We start from the raw sequence: 19,366 nt of genomic DNA, 5'->3' as shown, positions 1-19,366 counted from the left end.
CCTTGCCAAAGCAAGTGAAGTAGATAATAAACAATACAAATTAACAGTAGACATTACACATACAGAAGTTTCAAAAGAATAAAGACATTACAAATGTCATATTATGTCTATATACAGTGTTGTAACGATGTGCAAATAGTCTCTCTCTCTCTCTCTCTCTCCCTCCTTCTACCTTTATCTCACTCGCTCCCTTTCTTTCTTTCTTTTGATCTCTCTCTCTCTCTCTCTCTCTCTCACACTCTCTCTCTCTCTCTCTCTCTCTCTCTCACTCTTTCTCCCTCTCAATTCAATTTCAATTTAAGGGCTTTATTGGCATGGGAAACACATGTTAACATTGCCAAAGCAAGTGAAGTAGATAGTAAACAAAAGTTAAATAAACAATACAAATTAACATTAAACATTACACTCACAAAAGTTCCAAAAGAATAAAGACATTTCAAATGTCATAAATGTCGTATTATAACTCTCTCTCCCCCCTACCTGTACCTCTGTCCTAACCCCCCCTACCTGTACCTCTGTCCTGAACGCCCCTACCTGTACCTCTGTCCTGACCCCCCCTACCTGTACCTCTGTCCTGACCCCCCCTACCTGTACCTCTGTCCTGACCCCCCCTACCTGTACCTCTGTCCTGACCCCCCCTACCTGTACCTCTGTCCTAACCCCCCCTACCTGTACCTCTGTCCTGAACCCCCCTACCTGTACCTCTGTCCTGAACCCCCCTACCTGTACCTCTGTCCTGACCCCCCCTACCTGTACCTCTGTCCTGACCCCCCTACCTGTACCTCTGTCCTGACCCCCCCTACCTGTACCTCTGTCCTGAACCCCCCTACCTGTACCTCTGTCCTAACCCATCCCTACCTGTACCTCTGTCCTGACCCCCCCTACCTGTACCTCTGTCCTGACCCCCCCTACCTGTACCTCTGTCCTGACCCCCCCTACCTGTACCTCTGTCCTGACCCCCCCTACCTGTACCTGTCCCATTCCTTTCTCTCTCTCTCTGGTTCTCCTCCAGCACCAGACAGCACATCAGGTGTGATTTCCAAGACAATCGAGATATGTTTGCACAAAGAAGGGACCAGCTTCGGCTTCGTCATGAGAGGTACTATACTATGTCACAGATCCTGTTTTCCTCTTGTCTTCTACTGGTTAATTTGACTATGTTCCAGTCACTAACCCTAACCCTAACCCATAAAGAAGCACACTCAAATTGATTTAAGCTAGCCTCAGCAGTTTCAACAGTGTCCCCACTTGGAATTGCTAATTTCCTAACAACGCCATCCACAGCCCAATAAAATACTGAGTAATTTGAGCTGTAGGGAAATCAATCCAAGATTAACTGCACAGTTAGCATGGAAGATTATTTTTAGCTGTTAGCGTCTGAAAGGATTAGCGAAACAGAGTAAAATATGACCACACATTCCGATGCTTCCTTTATTGGTTAACAATGTTTTTATGCAGATGTTTGTTAGGTAAATGCCTTATTAAAAGTAATGCGAGACCTGTATTACCAAACCGCTTCCTCACCAGGTCTGTTACATGTGACGTTTCAGGGGGCTCGCACGAAGACTGGAACAAATCACGCCCCCTAGTGGTGACGTACGTCCGGCCGGGAGGTCCTGCAGACAGGTATGGTGGAACACCTGAGTCACATATGGTATCCTATTCCCCATATAAAATGAAATAGAATATTACTTTATTTTGACCAGCTTTGGTATGTCAGGAATGTTGTCTTGAGCTTTGCTACCACAAGATACAATACTTATTTTTGAGAAGGGGCACAGGGTCAGCTGCAGTTCAGTACATATCCCCTCGAGCTATTTTATAGTACACTATATAGGGTCTAAATGTAGTGCACTATTGGTGTCATCTGAGAGCCTGTGTTAACTTTGTTCTGTTTGGCTGAGAGGGATATTGAATATATGAATATGTCTCCTGAATATTTTGTCTGGCGCTCGTTACATATGCCTGTGTTTTCCCTTTTTCCTCTCTTCCCATCCAATTGTAAAATAAGCGAGATGAGAAATGTCGGAGAAGAGTGGGGAGAGAGGAGAGGTAGAAGGAGAGAAGAGGAGAATTGAAGAGAGAAGAGGAGAGGTAGAAGTAGAGACAGTGGAGATGAGAGGAAAGGAAAAGAAAGGAGGAGAGGAGAAGAGAGAAGAGGAGAGAAGAGGAGAAGAAATGAGAGGAGAAGAGAGGACAAGAGAGGAGGGGAAGAGAAAAGAAGAGAGTTGAGGAGAAGAGAAAAGAGGACGAGAGGAGGGGAAGAGAAGAGAGGACAAGAGAAGAAAAGAGAGGAGAGGTAGAAGGAAAGGAGATGAAAAGAGAGAAGAGAGGAGAGGGAAATAAATGAGAGGAGAGAAGAAAAGAGGAGTGGAGAGGAGATCTAACAGAGTGCTCTCTTCCTGCCGTAATGAAACTGGATTTATTCAGTGTGCCACTTGGCAGAGGGAATGGAAATGCTGCTTGGGTTTTCTCTGCCATTTGTAAGATAGTCAGAATGTAGTTACAGAACATTGTTTGAGATGCGGCCCCTTAAATACCATGTGACAGGTCGCAGAAACTGGAACAGAACATGCAATTATTCTCCTTCTCCTCCCTCTCCTCACCCCCTCTGTCCCTGTCCTTCTTCTTTCCCATCCTTCTCTCTCTGTTTCTCTCTTCCTCTGTCCCGCTCTTTCTCTGTCCCTCCCTCTCTCTCTCTCTCTCTCTCTCTCACTCTTTCTCTCTCTCGCTCTCTCTGTTCCTCTCTCTCTCTCTATCCCTCTCTCTCTCTCCCTCTCTCTCCCTCTCCCTCTCCCTCCCCCTTTGACCCACAAGACTGTAGGGTGTAGCTGTCTGAGGCATCTTTCCTCTCTGTGCCTTTGGTTCAGTCAATGTTCCTCTGTATCTGTTGTCTCCAGTGACTGTGGTTGTCTTCCATTAATACTTGTCGCCAGGATCTAAGTTGTGTAGAATTCCTTAATAGTTTGGTTGGATAGAAGCCATATTAATTTACAAATGTCTAATGTGACAGTTTTTGTAAACAGTTTTTTGCTTTGCTTTACCTTTCACATACATCAAAAAGAAAAGCCATGGGTTTGTGATTGCCCACCCCGTAAAAAGGATCTGCGCATCTATGTGTGTCTTGTATAACATATTTTCACTAGGTTGTTCCTGGTTAGGTCACATGGCCAGCAACAAAACCTGGATATACTAATGAATCTATCCCTGTTTATTGAACCAAACAACAGTGTCCCATCTCTGCCCATCTCTTCCCTTTTTCTTTCTCTATCCTCTCCCTGTTTCTCTACTCTCCCTGTCTCTCTCCTTTCCCTGTCTCTCTCCTCTCCCTGTCTCTCTCCTCTCCCTGCCTCTCCTCTCCCTTTCTCCCCTCTCCCTGTTTGTCTCTCTTACTCTCTCTCTCTCTCTCTGTCTTTCTCTCTCTCTGTCTCTCTCTTTCTCTTTCTCTTTCTATTTCCCTCTCTCTCCTTGTCCCTGTACCATGTACCCCTGTAGAGAGAGCACTCTGAAGCCGGGCGACCGTCTGATGAGTGTTGACGGGGTACCTCTCCACAGTGCCAACCATGGAGATGCCCTCACCGTGCTCAACCAGTGTGGTCAGGAGGCCCTTTTCCAGATCGAATATGACGTCTCTATCATGGGTAAGATAAACCATAGAGATATGATATACTCCATCAGAGAAAACTCTCCTGGAGAAATAAATAAGTAATAATTAAATAAATAAAGTAATTTCTTCTGACTGTTCGTTGTCTGGCATCCAGACTGAATGTTTACTTCATTTAACTTTTTTTATTTGTTTGTTTCACCTCACTGAAATGTGAAATGGAATAATATTCATGGAGTAATATTCATGAGGTAGTATTCATGGTGTAATATTCATGGGGGAGTATTCATGGAGTAATATTCATGGGGTAATATTCATGGTGTATTATTCATGGAGTAATATTCATGGAGTAGTATTCATGGAGTAATATGAATGTAGTAATATGAATGTAGTAATATGAATGTAGTAATATGCATGGAGTAATATGCATGAAATAATATTCATGGAATAATATTCATGTAGTAATATTAATGTAGAAATGTTAATGAAGTAATGTTAATGAAGTCCAGCCCAGTCAGCCCAGTCAAAACTGTTCGCTGCTCTGGCACCCCAATGGTGGAACAAGCTCCCTCACGACGCCAGGACAGCGGAGTCAATCACCACCTTCCGGAGACACCTGAAACCCCACCTCTTCAAGGAATACCTGGGATAGGATAAAGTAATCCTTCTAACCCCCCCCTTAAAAGATTTAGATGCACTATTGTAAAGTGGTTGTTCCACTGGATATCATAAGGTGAATGCACCAATTTGTAAGCTAAATGACTTAAATGTACATGTAAATGTAATGTAATGTAATATTAATGTAGTAATGTTAATGAAGTAATATTAATGTAGTAATATTAATGTAGTAATATTCATGGAGTAATATTAATGTAGTAATATGCATGGAGTAATATTAATGGAGTAATATTCATGGAGTAATATTAATGTAGTAATACTCATGGAGTAATATTAATGTAGTAACGTTAATGAAGTAATATTAATGGAGTAATATTCATGGAGTAATATTAATGTAGTAATATTAATGGAGTAATATTAATGTAGTAATACTCATGGAGTAATATTAATGTAGTAATGCTAATGAAGTACGATTAATGTAGTAATATTCATGTAGTAATATTAATGTAGTACTATTCATGGAGTAATATTAATGCAGTAATACTCATGGAGTAATATTAATGTAGTAATGTTAATGAAGTAATATTAATGTAGTAATATTCATGGAGTAATATTAATGTAGTAATACTCATGGAGTAATATTAATGTAGTAATGCTAATGAAGTAATATTAATGTAGTACTATTCATGGAGTAATATTAATGTAGTAATACTCATGGAGTAATATTAACGTAGTAATGCTAATGAAGTAAAATTAATGTAGTAATATTCATGGAGTAATATTAATGTAGTAATATTCATGGAGTAATATTAATGTAGTAATACTCATGGAATAATATTAATGTAGTAATGTTAATGAAGTAATATTAATGGAGTAATATTCATGGGGTAATATTAATGTAGTAATATTAATGTAGTAATATTAATGTAGTAATACTCATGGAGTAATATTAATGTAGTAATGTTAATGAAGTAATATTAACGTAGTAATATTCATGTAGTAATATTAATGTAGTAATATTAATGTAGTAACACTCATGGAGTAATATTAATGTAGTAATACTCATGGAGTAATATTAATGAAGTAATATTAATGTAGTAATGTTAATGAAGTAATATTAATGTAGTAATATGCATGGAGTTAGGGGCGTCTGGTAGACTTCAACTTCAGATTGAAAAAAAACCCTCTGCTCTAGAGAAACATTGTGTTCGTTCTTAGACAGAAGTCAAAAGTTAAGTGGCACTCCTGCTACTCTCTGTGGTAGGGAGTGCTCTCTCCTTGTTTTGTTTAATTGTGAATCTCAAATAGCAGGTTTTCTATCTGGCTGAGTGGCAGACTGGAGACCCTTCAATCCCTCCCCCAGTATTGAGGTTAAAGTGACTACCCAGTGTTGCCACTTGCTAATTAGATTTTTCCAGAACAATCTTTAACACCTTGCCAACAGCCCGCCCTAGCGAGCCACGCCCACTAAGCCTGGAACAGGGAGAAGTACTCCCCCCAGTCTCCCTTTAGACAGGGTTCTCTGACATGGTAGAATTATGTACTGGGACTGGGTCCCAGGCAGACACAGCAGACTAACTCGGTTACAAAAGGTTGCGTGTTCTCTTCGTATATATCAAATCTGCAGAAAGTAAGCCCCCCTATTGAGTACAGTGTGTGGTAAATGGTAAATACGCTTAGCTAGCTGCAGATCTGTGGTTAAAGAAGGAGACAATGGAAACAGCTGTTGTTGTCTTTTACTCCTCCAACATCCATTCCCTATCATCCAATATTACAACCAGCTACCACCACAGAATACAACAACCAGCTACCACCACAGAATACAACAACCAGCTACCACCACAGAATACAACAACCAGCTAACACCACAGAATATTAAAACCAACTACCACCACAGAATACAACAACCAGCTACCACCACAGAATACAACAACCAGCTACCACCACAGAATACAACAACCAACTACCACCACAGAATATTAAAACCAACTACCACCACAGAATACAACAACCAGCTACCACCACAGAATACAACAACCAGCTAACACCACAGAATATTAAAACCAACTACCACCACAGAATACAACAACCAGCTACCACCACAGAATACAACAGCCAGCTACCACCACAGAATACAACAACCAACTACCACCACAGAATACAACAACCAACTACCACCACAGAATACAACAACCAGCTACCACCACAGAATACAACAACCAACTACCACCACAGAATATTACAACCAACTACCACCACAGAATACAACAACCAGCTAACACCACAGAATATTACAACCAACTACCACCACAGAATACAACAACCAACTACCACCACAGAATATTACAACCAACTACCACCACAGAATACAACAACCAACTACCACCACAGAATGCAAAAACCAACTACCACCACAGAATACAACAACCAACTACCACCACAGAATACAACAACCAACTACCACCGCAGAATGCAAAAACCAACTACCACCACAGAATATTACAACCAACTACCACCACAGAATACAACAACCAACTACCACCACAGAATACAACAACCTACTACCACCACAGAATACAACAACCAGCTACCACCACAGAATACAACAACCAGCTACCACCACAGAATACAACAACCAACTACCACCACAGAATATTAAAACCAACTACCACCACAGAATACAACAACCAGCTAACACCACAGAATACAACAACCAACTACCACCACAGAATATTACAACCAACTACCACCACAGAATACAACAACCAACTACCACCACAGAATATTACAACCAACTACCACCACAGAATACAACAACCAACTACCACCACAGAATGCAAAAACCAACTACCACCACAGAATACAACAACCAGCTACCACCACAGAATACAACAACCAACTACCACCACAGAATATTAAAACCAACTACCACCACAGAATACAACAACCAGCTACCACCACAGAATACAACAACCAGCTAACACCACAGAATATTAAAACCAACTACCACCACAGAATACAACAACCAGCTACCACCACAGAATACAACAGCCAGCTACCACCACAGAATACAACAACCAACTACCACCACAGAATACAACAACCAACTACCACCACAGAATACAACAACCAGCTACCACCACAGAATACAACAACCAACTACCACCACAGAATATTACAACCAACTACCACCACAGAATACAACAACCAGCTAACACCACAGAATATTACAACCAACTACCACCACAGAATACAACAACCAACTACCACCACAGAATATTACAACCAACTACCACCACAGAATACAACAACCAACTACCACCACAGAATGCAAAAACCAACTACCACCACAGAATACAACAACCAACTACCACCACAGAATACAACAACCAACTACCACCGCAGAATGCAAAAACCAACTACCACCACAGAATATTACAACCAACTACCACCACAGAATACAACAACCAACTACCACCACAGAATACAACAACCTACTACCACCACAGAATACAACAACCAGCTACCACCACAGAATACAACAACCAGCTACCACCACAGAATACAACAACCAACTACCACCACAGAATATTAAAACCAACTACCACCACAGAATACAACAACCAGCTAACACCACAGAATACAACAACCAACTACCACCACAGAATATTACAACCAACTACCACCACAGAATACAACAACCAACTACCACCACAGAATATTACAACCAACTACCACCACAGAATACAACAACCAACTACCACCACAGAATGCAAAAACCAACTACCACCACAGAATACAACAACCAACTACCACCACAGAATACAACAACCAACTACCACCGCAGAATGCAAAAACCAACTACCACCACAGAATATTACAACCAACTACCACCACAGAATACAACAACCAACTACCACCACAGAATACAACAACCTACTACCACCACAGAATACAACAACCAACTACCACCACAGAATGCAAAAACCAACTACCACCACAGAATATTACAACCAACTTTGAATATAGTGTACAAAAGCATTAATCGATAGCTGTATTTTCCTGGCTGCGGTACTGCTGGTTTTCATGCTTCCCCTCTAATCAGAGACTGAGTCAGACCTCTCTGGACAATTAATGACAATAATTGACCAATTATTTCCAGGTGAAAAAGGAAAGCAGCGGTACTTCAGTACCTCGTGGGCCTGAACCGAACTGCCCTGGACTAAAATGGCTGATAATTGTCCCATGTTCCTGCTGTTAACTCCTGATTATAATAACTGTCTGGGAGGTGGAATCTGAATGCCATATCATTGTCATCATACAGTTACAGGCACTAAAACATTGTTAAAACCCTGTACTGTGGAACAGCTTTTTTCTGACTAATTATCAAAAGAAAGTGCAAGAGCATTGCATGAATATTGTGATAATTGTTCTACCAATACTACCGCAACTGTATTAAATTCAATCTTCATCTGTGCCTTTCAGATACTGTGATTAATGCATCTGGTCCCCTATTGGTGGAGATCGCCAAATCACCGGGGGCAGCTCTGGGTATCACCTTGACAACCGCCACCCACAGGAACAAACAGGTCATCGTCATCGACAGGATCAAAGCAGCTAGTGTGGTGGACAGGTGAGCTGACAGACCCACAGCTAGTGTGGTGGACAGGTGAGCTGACAGACCCACAGCTAGTGTGGTGGACAGGTGTGCTGATAGACCCATAGCTAGTGTGGTGGACAGGTGCACTGACAGACCCACAGCTAGTGTGGTGGACAGGTGAACAGACAGACCCTTAGCTAGTGTGGTGGACAGGTGATCTGACAGACCCTTAGCTAGTGTGGTGGACAGGTGAGCTGACAGACCCACAGCTAGTGTGGTGGACAGGTGAGCTGACAGACCCATAGCTAGTGTGGTGGACAGGTGAGCTGACAGACCCATAGCTAGTGTGGTGGACAGGTGAGCTGACAGACCCATAGCTAGTGTGGTGGACAGGTGCGCTGACAGACCCATAGCTAGTGTGGTGGACAGGTGAGCTGCAGACCCACAGCTAGTGTGGTGGACAGGTGAGCTGACAGACCCACAGCTAGTGTGGTGGACAGGTGGGCTGACAGATCCATAGCTAGTGTGGTGGACAGGTGAGTTGACATACCCACAGCTAGTGTGGTGGACAGGTGGGCTGACAGACCCACAGCTAGTGTGGTGGACAGGTGGGCTGACAGACCCACAGCTAGTGTGGTGGACAGGTGAGCTGACAGACCCATAGCTAGTGTGGTGGACAGGTGAGCTGACAGACCCATAGCTAGTGTGGTGGACAGGTGAGCTGACAGACCCTTAGCTAGTGTGGTGGACAGGTGAGCTGACAGACCTTCAGCTAGTGTGGTGGACAGGTGAGCTGACAGACCCACAGCTAGTGTGGTGGACAGGTGAGCTGACAGACCCACAGCTAGTGTGGTGGACAGGTGTGCTGATAGACCCATAGCTAGTGTGGTGGACAGGTGAGCTGACAGACCCACAGCTAGTGTGGTGGACAGGTGAGCTGACAGACCCATAGCTAGTGTGGTGGACAGGTTTGCTGACAGACCAATAGCTAGTGTGGTGGACAGGTGAGCTGACAGACCAACAGCTAGTGTGGTGGACAGGTGAGCTGACAGACCCACAGCTAGTGTGGTGGACAGGTGGGCTGACAGACCCTTAGCTAGTGTGGTGGACAGCTGAGCTAACAGACCCTTAGCTAGTGTGGTGGACAGGTGAGCTGACAGACCCATAGCTAGTGTGGTGGACAGGTGAGCTGACATACCCATAGCTAGTGTGGTGGACCGGTGAGCTGACAGACCCACAGCTAGTGTGGTGGACAGGTGAGCTGACAGACCTTCAGCTAGTGTGGTGGACAGGTGAGCTGACAGACCCACAGCTAGTGTGGTGGACAGGTGAGCTGACAGACCCATAGCTAGTGTGGTGGACAGGTGGGCTGACAGACCCACAGCTAGTGTGGTGGACAGGTGTGCTGACAGACCCTTAGCTAGTGTGGTGGACAGGTGAGCTGACAGACCCATAGCTAGTGTGGTGGACAGGTGGCTGACATACCCATAGCTAGTGTGGTGGACAGGTGGGCTGACAGACCCTTAGCTAGTGTGGTGGACAGGTGAGCTGACAGACCCATAGCTAGTGTGGTGGACAGGTGGGCTGACATACCCATAGCTAGTGTGGTGGACAGGTGGGCTGACAGACCCACAGCTAGTGTGGTGGACAGGTGAGCTGACAGACCCTTAGCTAGTGTGGTGGACAGGTGAGCTGACAGACCCACAGCTAGTGTGGTGGACAGGTGAGCTGACAGACCCATAGCTAGTGTGGTGGACAGGGGAGCTGACAGACCCTTAACTAGTGTGGTGGACAGGTGAGCTGACAGACCCTTAGCTAGTGTGGTGGACAGGTGAGCTGACAGACCCTTAGCTAGTGTGGTGGACAAGTGAGCTGACAGACCCTTAGCTAGTGTGGTGGACAGGTGAGCTGACAGACCCATAGCTAGTGTGGTGGACAGGTGAGCTGACAGACCCTTAGCTAGTGTGGTGGACAGGTGAGCTGACAGACCCTTAGCTAGTGTGGTCGACAGGTGAGCTGACAGACCCTTAGCTAGTGTGGTGGACAGGTGAGCTGATAGACCCTTAGCTAGTGTGGTGGACAGGTGAGCTGACAGACCCACAGCTAGTGTGGTGGACAGGTGAGCTGACAGACCCTTAGCTAGTGTGGTGGGCAGGTGAGCTGACAGACCCTTAGCTAGTGTGGTGGACAGCTGAGCTAACAGACCCATAGCTAGTGTGGTGGACAGGGGAGCTGACAGACCCTTAGCTAGTGTGGTGGACAGGTGAGCTGACAGACCCACAGCTAGTGTGGTGGACAGGTGAGCTGACAGACCCATAGCTAGTGTGGTGGACAGGTAAACTGACAGACCCATAGCTAGTGTGGTGGACAGGTGAGCTGACAGACCCATAGCTAGTGTGGTGGACAGGTGGGCTGACAGAACCATAGCTAGTGTGGTGGACAGGTGAGCTGACAGACCCACAGCTAGTGTGGTGGACAGGTGAGCTGACAGACCCATAGCTAGTGTGGTGGACAGGTAGGCTGACAGACCCACAGCTAGTGTGGTGGACAGGTGAGCTGACAGACCCTTAGCTAGTGTGGTGGACAGGTAGGCTGACAGACCCACAGCTAGTGTGGTGGACAGGAAAGCTGACAGACCCACAGCTAGTGTGGTGGACAGGTGAGCTGACAGACCCACAGCTAGTGTGGTGGACAGGTGAGCTGACAGACCCATAGCTAGTGTGGTGGACAGGTGGGCTGACAGACCCACAGCTAGTGTGGTGGACAGGTGAGCTGACAGACCCTTAGCTAGTGTGGTGGAGAGGTGAGCTGACAGACCCATAGCTAGTGTGGTGGACAGGTGGCTGACATACCCATAGCTAGTGTGGTGGACAGGTGGGCTGACAGACCCTTAGCTAGTGTGGTGGACAGGTGAGCTGACAGACCCATAGCTAGTGTGGTGGACAGGTGGGCTGACATACCCATAGCTAGTGTGGTGGACAGGTGGCTGACAGACCCACAGCTAGTGTGGTGGACAGGTGAGCTGACAGACCAATAGCTAGTGTGGTGGACAGGTCAGCTGAGAGACCCTTAGCTAGTGTGGTGGACAGGTGAGCTGACAGACCCTTAGCTAGTGTGGTGGACAGGTGAGCTGACAGACCCATAGCTAGTGTGGTGGACAGGGGAGCTGACAGACCCTTAACTAGTGTGGTGGACAGGTGAGCTAACAGACCCTTACCTAGTGTGGTGGACAGGTGAGCTGACAGACCCTTAGCTAGTGTGGTGGACAGGTGAGCTGACAGACCCACAGCTAGTGTGGTGGACAGGTGAGCTGACAGACCCATAGCTAGTGTGGTGGACAGGTGAACTGACAGACCCATAGCTAGTGTGGTGGACAGGTGAGCTGACAGACCCATAGCTAGTGTGGTGGACAGGTGGGCTGACAGAACCATAGCTAGTGTGGTGGACAGGTGAGCTGACAGACCCACAGCTAGTGTGGTGGACAGGTGAGCTGACAGACCCATAGCTAGTGTGGTGGACAGGTAGGCTGACAGACCCACAGCTAGTGTGGTGGACAGGTGAGCTGACAGACCCTTAGCTAGTGTGGTGGACAGGTAGGCTGACAGACCCACAGCTAGTGTGGTGGACAGGAAAGCTGACAGACCCACAGCTAGTGTGGTGGACAGGTGAGCTGACAGACCCATAGCTAGTGTGGTGGACAGGTGAGCTGACAGACCCACAGCTAGTGTGGTGGACAGGTGAGCTGACAGACCCACAGCTAGTGTGGTCGACAGGTGAGCTGACAGACCCATAGCTAGTGTGGTGGACAGGTGGGCTGACAGACCCACAGCTAGTGTGGTGGACAGGTGAGCTGACAGACCCTTAGCTAGTGTGGTGGACAGGTAGGCTGACAGACCCTTAGCTAGTGTGGTGGACAAGTGAGCTGACAGACCCACAGCTAGTGTGGTGGACAGGTGGGCTGACAGACCCACAGCTAGTGTGGTGGACAGGTGAGCTGACAGACCCATAGCTAGTGTGGTGGACAGGTGAGCTGACAGACCCATAGCTAGTGTGGTGGACAGGTGGCTGACATACCCATAGCTAGTGTAGTGGACAGGTGGCTGACAGACCCTTAGCTAGTGTGGTGGACAGGTGAGCTGACTTACCCATAGCTAGTGTGGTGGACAGGTGGGCTGACATACCCATAGCTAGTGTGGTGGACAGGTGGGCTGACAGACCCACAGCTAGTGTGGTGGACAGGTGAGCTGACAGACCAATAGCTAGTGTGGTGGACAGGTCAGCTGACAGACCCTTAGCTAGTGTGGTGGACAGGTGAGCTGACAGACCCTTAGCTAGTGTGGTGGACAGGTGAGCTGACAGACCCATAGCTAGTGTGGTGGACAGGGGAGCTGACAGACCCTTAACTAGTGTGGTGGACAGGTGAGCTGACAGACCCTTAGCTAGTGTGGTGGACAGGTGAGCTGACAGACCCTTAGCTAGTGTGGTGGACAGGTGAGCTGACAGACCCTTAGCTAGTGTGGTGGACAGGTGAGCTGACAGACCCATAGCTAGTGTGGTGGACAGGTGAGCTGACATACCCTTAGCTAGTGTGGTGGACAGGTGAGCTGACAGACCCTTAGCTAGTGTGGTCGACAGGTGAGCTGACAGACCCTTAGCTAGTGTGGTGGACAGGTGAGCTGATAGACCCTTAGCTAGTGTGGTGGACAGGTGAGCTGACAGACCCACAGCTAGTGTGGTGGACAGGTGAGCTGACAGACCCTTAGCTAGTGTGGTGGGCAGGTGAGCTGACAGACCCTTAGCTAGTGTGGTGGACAGCTGAGCTAACAGACCCATAGCTAGTGTGGTGGACAGGGGAGCTGACAGACCCTTAGCTAGTGTGGTGGACAGGTGAGCTGACAGACCCACAGCTAGTGTGTTGGACAGGTGAGCTGACAGACCCATAGCTAGTGTGGTGGACAGGTGAACTGACAGACCCATAGCTAGTGTGGTGGACAGGTGAGCTGACAGACCCATAGCTAGTGTGGTGGACAGGTGGGCTGACAGAACCATAGCTAGTGTGGTGGACAGGTGAGCTGACAGACCCACAGCTAGTGTGGTGGACAGGTGAGCTGACAGACCCATAGCTAGTGTGGTGGACAGGTAGGCTGACAGACCCACAGCTAGTGTGGTGGACAGGTGAGCTGACAGACCCTTAGCTAGTGTGGTGGACAGGTGAACTGACAGACCCATAGCTAGTGTGGTGGACAGGTGAGCTGACTTACCCATAGCTAGTGTGGTGGACAGGTGGGCTGACATACCCATAGCTAGTGTGGTGGACAGGTGGGCTGACAGACCCACAGCTAGTGTGGTGGACAGGTGAGCTGACAGACCAATAGCTAGTGTGGTGGACAGGTCAGCTGACAGACCCTTAGCTAGTGTGGTGGACAGGTGAGCTGACAGACCCTTAGCTAGTGTGGTGGACAGGTGAGCTGACAGACCCATAGCTAGTGTGGTGGACAGGGGAGCTGACAGACCCTTAACTAGTGTGGTGGACAGGTGAGCTGACAGACCCTTAGCTAGTGTGGTCGACAGGTGAGCTGACAGACCCTTAGCTAGTGTGGTGGACAGGTGAGCTGATAGACCCTTAGCTAGTGTGGTGGACAGGTGAGCTGACAGACCCACAGCTAGTGTGGTGGACAGGTGAGCTGACAGACCCTTAGCTAGTGTGGTGGGCAGGTGAGCTGACAGACCCTTAGCTAGTGTGGTGGACAGCTGAGCTAACAGACCCATAGCTAGTGTGGTGGACAGGGGAGCTGACAGACCCTTAGCTAGTGTGGTGGACAGGTGAGCTGACAGACCCACAGCTAGTGTGTTGGACAGGTGAGCTGACAGACCCATAGCTAGTGTGGTGGACAGGTGAGCTGACAGACCCATAGCTAGTGTGGTGGACAGGTGAGCTGACAGACCCATAGCTAGTGTGGTGGACAGGTGGGCTGACAGAACCATAGCTAGTGTGGTGGACAGGTGAGCTGACAGACCCACAGCTAGTGTGGTGGACAGGTGAGCTGACAGACCCATAGCTAGTGTGGTGGACAGGTAGGCTGACAGACCCACAGCTAGTGTGGTGGACAGGTGAGCTGACAGACCCTTAGCTAGTGTGGTGGACAGGTGAACTGACAGACCCATAGCTAGTGTGGTGGACAGGTGAGCTGACAGACCCACAGCTAGTGTGGTGGACAGGAAAGCTGACAGACCCACAGCTAGTGTGGTGGACAGGTGAGCTGACAGACCCATAGCTAGTGTGGTGGACAGGTGGGCCTACAGACCCACAGCTAGTGTGGTGGACAGGTGAGCTGACAGACCCACAGCTAGTGTGGTGGACAGGTGAGCTGACAGACCCATAGCTAGTTTGGTGGACAGGTGGGCTGACAGACCCACAGCTAGTGTGGTGGACAGGTGAGCTGACAGACCCTTAGCTAGTGTGGTGGAGAGGTGAGCTGACAGACCCATAGCTAGTGTGGTGGACAGGTGGCTGACATACCCATAGCTAGTGTGGTGGACAGGTGGGCTGACAGACCCTTAGCTAGTGTGGTGGACAGGTGAGCTGACAGACCCATAGCTAGTGTGGTGGACAGGTGGGCTGACATACCCATAGCTAGTGTGGTGGACAGGTGGGCTGACAGACCCACAGCTAGTGTGGTGGACAGGTGGGCTGACAGACCAATAGCTAGTGTGGTGGACAGGTCAGCTGACAGACCCTTAGCTAGTGTGGTGGACAGGTGAGCTGACAGACCCTTAGCTAGTGTGGTGGACAGGTGAGCTGACAGACCCATAGCTAGTGTGGTGGACAGGTGAGCTGACAGACCCATAGCTAGTGTGGTGGACAGGTAGCTGACATACCCATAGCTAGTGTAGTGGACAGGTGGCTGACAGACCCTTAGCTAGTGTGGTGGACAGGTGAGCTGACATACCCATAGCTAGTGTGGTGGACAGGTTGGCTGACATAACCATAGCTAGTGTGGTGGACAGGTGGGCTGACAGACCCACAGCTAGTGTGGTGGACAGGTGAGCTGACAGACCAATAGCTAGTGTGGTGGACAGGTCAGCTGACAGACCCTTAGCTAGTGTGGTGGACAGGTGAGCTGACAGACCCTTAGCTAGTGTGGTGGACAGGTGAGCTGACAGACCCATAGCTAGTGTGGTGGACAGGGGAGCTGACAGACCCTTAACTAGTGTGGTGGACAGGTGAGCTGACAGACCCTTAGCTAGTGTGGTGGACAGGTGAGCTGACAGACCCTTAGCTAGTGTGGTGGACAGGTGAGCTGACAGACCCTTAGCTAGTGTGGTGGACAGGTGAGCTGACAGACCCATAGCTAGTGTGGTGGACAGGTGAGCTGACAGACCCTTAGCTAGTGTGGTGGACAGGTGAGCTGACAGACCCTTAGCTAGTGTGGTCGACAGGTGAGCTGACAGACCCTTAGCTAGTGTGGTGGACAGGTGAGCTGATAGACCCTTAGCTAGTGTGGTGGACAGGTGAGCTGACAGACCCACAGCTAGTGTGGTGGACAGGTGAGCTGACAGACCCTTAGCTAGTGTGGTGGGCAGGTGAGCTGACAGACCCTTAGCTAGTGTGGTGGACAGCTGAGCTAACAGACCCATAGCTAGTGTGGTGGACAGGGGAGCTGACAGACCCTTAGCTAGTGTGGTGGACAGGTGAGCTGACAGACCCACAGCTAGTGTGTTGGACAGGTGAGCTGACAGACCCATAGCTAGTGTGGTGGACAGGTGAACTGACAGACCCATAGCTAGTGTGGTGGACAGGTGAGCTGACAGACCCACAGCTAGTGTGGTGGACAGGTGAGCTGACAGACCCATAGCTAGTTTGGTGGACAGGTGGGCTGACAGACCCACAGCTAGTGTGGTGGACAGGTGAGCTGACAGACCCTTAGCTAGTGTGGTGGAGAGGTGAGCTGACAGACCCATAGCTAGTGTGGTGGACAGGTGGCTGACATACCCATAGCTAGTGTGGTGGACAGGTGGGCTGACAGACCCTTAGCTAGTGTGGTGGACAGGTGAGCTGACAGACCCATAGCTAGTGTGGTGGACAGGTGGGCTGACATACCCATAGCTAGTGTGGTGGACAGGTGGGCTGACAGACCCACAGCTAGTGTGGTGGACAGGTGGGCTGACAGACCAATAGCTAGTGTGGTGGACAGGTCAGCTGACAGACCCTTAGCTAGTGTGGTGGACAGGTGAGCTGACAGACCCTTAGCTAGTGTGGTGGACAGGTGAGCTGACAGACCCATAGCTAGTGTGGTGGACAGGTGAGCTGACAGACCCATAGCTAGTGTGGTGGACAGGTAGCTGACATACCCATAGCTAGTGTAGTGGACAGGTGGCTGACAGACCCTTAGCTAGTGTGGTGGACAGGTGAGCTGACATACCCATAGCTAGTGTGGTGGACAGGTTGGCTGACATACCCATAGCTAGTGTGGTGGACAGGTGGGCTGACAGACCCACAGCTAGTGTGGTGGACAGGTGAGCTGACAGACCAATAGCTAGTGTGGTGGACAGGTCAGCTGACAGACCCTTAGCTAGTGTGGTGGACAGGTGAGCTGACAGACCCTTAGCTAGTGTGGTGGACAGGTGAGCTGACAGACCCATAGCTAGTGTGGTGGACAGGGGAGCTGACAGACCCTTAACTAGTGTGGTGGACAGGTGAGCTGACAGACCCTTAGCTAGTGTGGTGGACAGGTGGGCTGACAGACCCTTAGCTAGTGTGGTGGACAGGTGAGCTGACAGACCCTTAGCTAGTGTGGTGGACAGGTGAGCTGACAGACCCATAGCTAGTGTGGTGGACAGGTGAGCTGACAGACCCTTAGCTAGTGTGGTGGACAGGTGAGCTGACAGACCCTTAGCTAGTGTGGTCGACAGGTGAGCTGACAGACCCTTAGCTAGTGTGGTGGACAGGTGAGCTGATAGACCCTTAGCTAGTGTGGTGGACAGGTGAGCTGACAGACCCACAGCTAGTGTGGTGGACAGGTGAGCTGACAGACCCTTAGCTAGTGTGGTGGGCAGGTGAGCTGACAGACCCTTAGCTAGTGTGGTGGACAGCTGAGCTAACAGACCCATAGCTAGTGTGGTGGACAGGGGAGCTGACAGACCCTTAGCTAGTGTGGTGGACAGGTGAGCTGACAGACCCACAGCTAGTGTGTTGGACAGGTGAGCTGACAGACCCATAGCTAGTGTGGTGGACAGGTGAACTGACAGACCCATAGCTAGTGTGGTGGACAGGTGAGCTGACAGACCCATAGCTAGTGTGGTGGACAGGTGGGCTGACAGAACCATAGCTAGTGTGGTGGACAGGTGAGCTGACAGACCCACAGCTAGTGTGGTGGACAGGTGAGCTGACAGACCCATAGCTAGTGTGGTGGACAGGTAGGCTGACAGACCCACAGCTAGTGTGGTGGACAGGTGAGCTGACAGACCCTTAGCTAGTGTGGTGGACAGGTGAACTGACAGACCCATAGCTAGTGTGGTGGACAGGTGAGCTGACAGACCCACAGCTAGTGTGGTGGACAGGAAAGCTGACAGACCCACAGCTAGTGTGGTGGACAGGTGAGCTGACAGACCCATAGCTAGTGTGGTGGACAGGTGAGCCTACAGACCCACAGCTAGTGTGGTGGACAGGTGAGCTGACAGACCCACAGCTAGTGTGGTGGACAGGTGAGCTGACAGACCCATAGCTAGTGTGGTGGACAGGTGGGCTGACAGACCCACAGCTAGTGTGGTGGACAGGTGAGCTGACAGACCCTTAGCTAGTGTGGTGGAGAGGTGAGCTGACAGACCCATAGCTAGTGTGGTGGACAGGTGGCTGACATACCCATAGCTAGTGTGGTGGACAGGTGGGCTGACAGACCCTTAGCTAGTGTGGTGGACAGGTGAGCTGACAGACCCATAGCTAGTGTGGTGGACAGGTGGGCTGACATACCCATAGCTAGTGTGGTGGACAGGTGGGCTGACAGACCCACAGCTAGTGTGGTGGACAGGTGGGCTGACAGACCAATAGCTAGTGTGGTGGACAGGTCAGCTGACAGACCCTTAGCTAGTGTGGTGGACAGGTGAGCTGACAGACCCTTAGCTAGTGTGGTGGACAGGTGAGCTGACAGACCCATAGCTAGTGTGGTGGACAGGGGAGCTGACAGACCCTTAACTAGTGTGGTGGACAGGTGAGCTGACAGACCATTACCTAGTGTGGTGGACAGGTGAGCTGACAGACCCTTAGCTAGTGTGGTGGACAGGTGAGCTTACAGACCCATAGCTAGTGTGGTGGACAGGTGAGCTGACAGACCCTTAGCTAGTGTGGTGGAATGGTGAGCTGACAGACCCTTAGCTAGTGTGGTGGACAGGTGAGCTGACAGACCCTTAGCTAGTGTGGTGGACAGGTGAGCTGATAGACCCTTAGCTAGTGTGGTGGACAGGTGAGCTGACAGACCCACAGCTAGTGTGGTGGACAGGTGAGCTGACAGACCCTTAGCTAGTGTGGTGGGCAGGTGAGCTGACAG

General features: G+C 49.2%; 1 protein-coding gene across 3 annotated transcripts in view; it reads left to right on the top strand.

The window, feature by feature from the left end:
• grip2b (glutamate receptor interacting protein 2b) overlaps window positions 1–19,366 on the top strand; it is a 234,409-nt gene that overhangs the window by 88,998 nt on the left and 126,045 nt on the right. For all 3 annotated transcript variants that reach the window (XM_014168262.2, XM_045705195.1, XM_014168261.2), the window contains exons 5-8: window positions 1,013–1,099; window positions 1,551–1,626; window positions 3,496–3,641; window positions 8,708–8,855. In XM_014168262.2, the coding sequence (XP_014023737.2) occupies window positions 1,013–1,099; window positions 1,551–1,626; window positions 3,496–3,641; window positions 8,708–8,855 (457 nt within the window). The remainder of the gene's footprint in view (window positions 1–1,012; window positions 1,100–1,550; window positions 1,627–3,495; window positions 3,642–8,707; window positions 8,856–19,366) is intronic.

The sequence above is a fragment of the Salmo salar genome, chromosome ssa22 (assembly GCF_905237065.1).
Source record: "Salmo salar chromosome ssa22, Ssal_v3.1, whole genome shotgun sequence".
In the NCBI taxonomy this organism is placed as follows: domain Eukaryota; kingdom Metazoa; phylum Chordata; class Actinopteri; order Salmoniformes; family Salmonidae; genus Salmo; species Salmo salar.
Note: the sequence above shows the minus strand (reverse complement) of the source record. Positions and strands in the feature narration are given on the sequence as shown.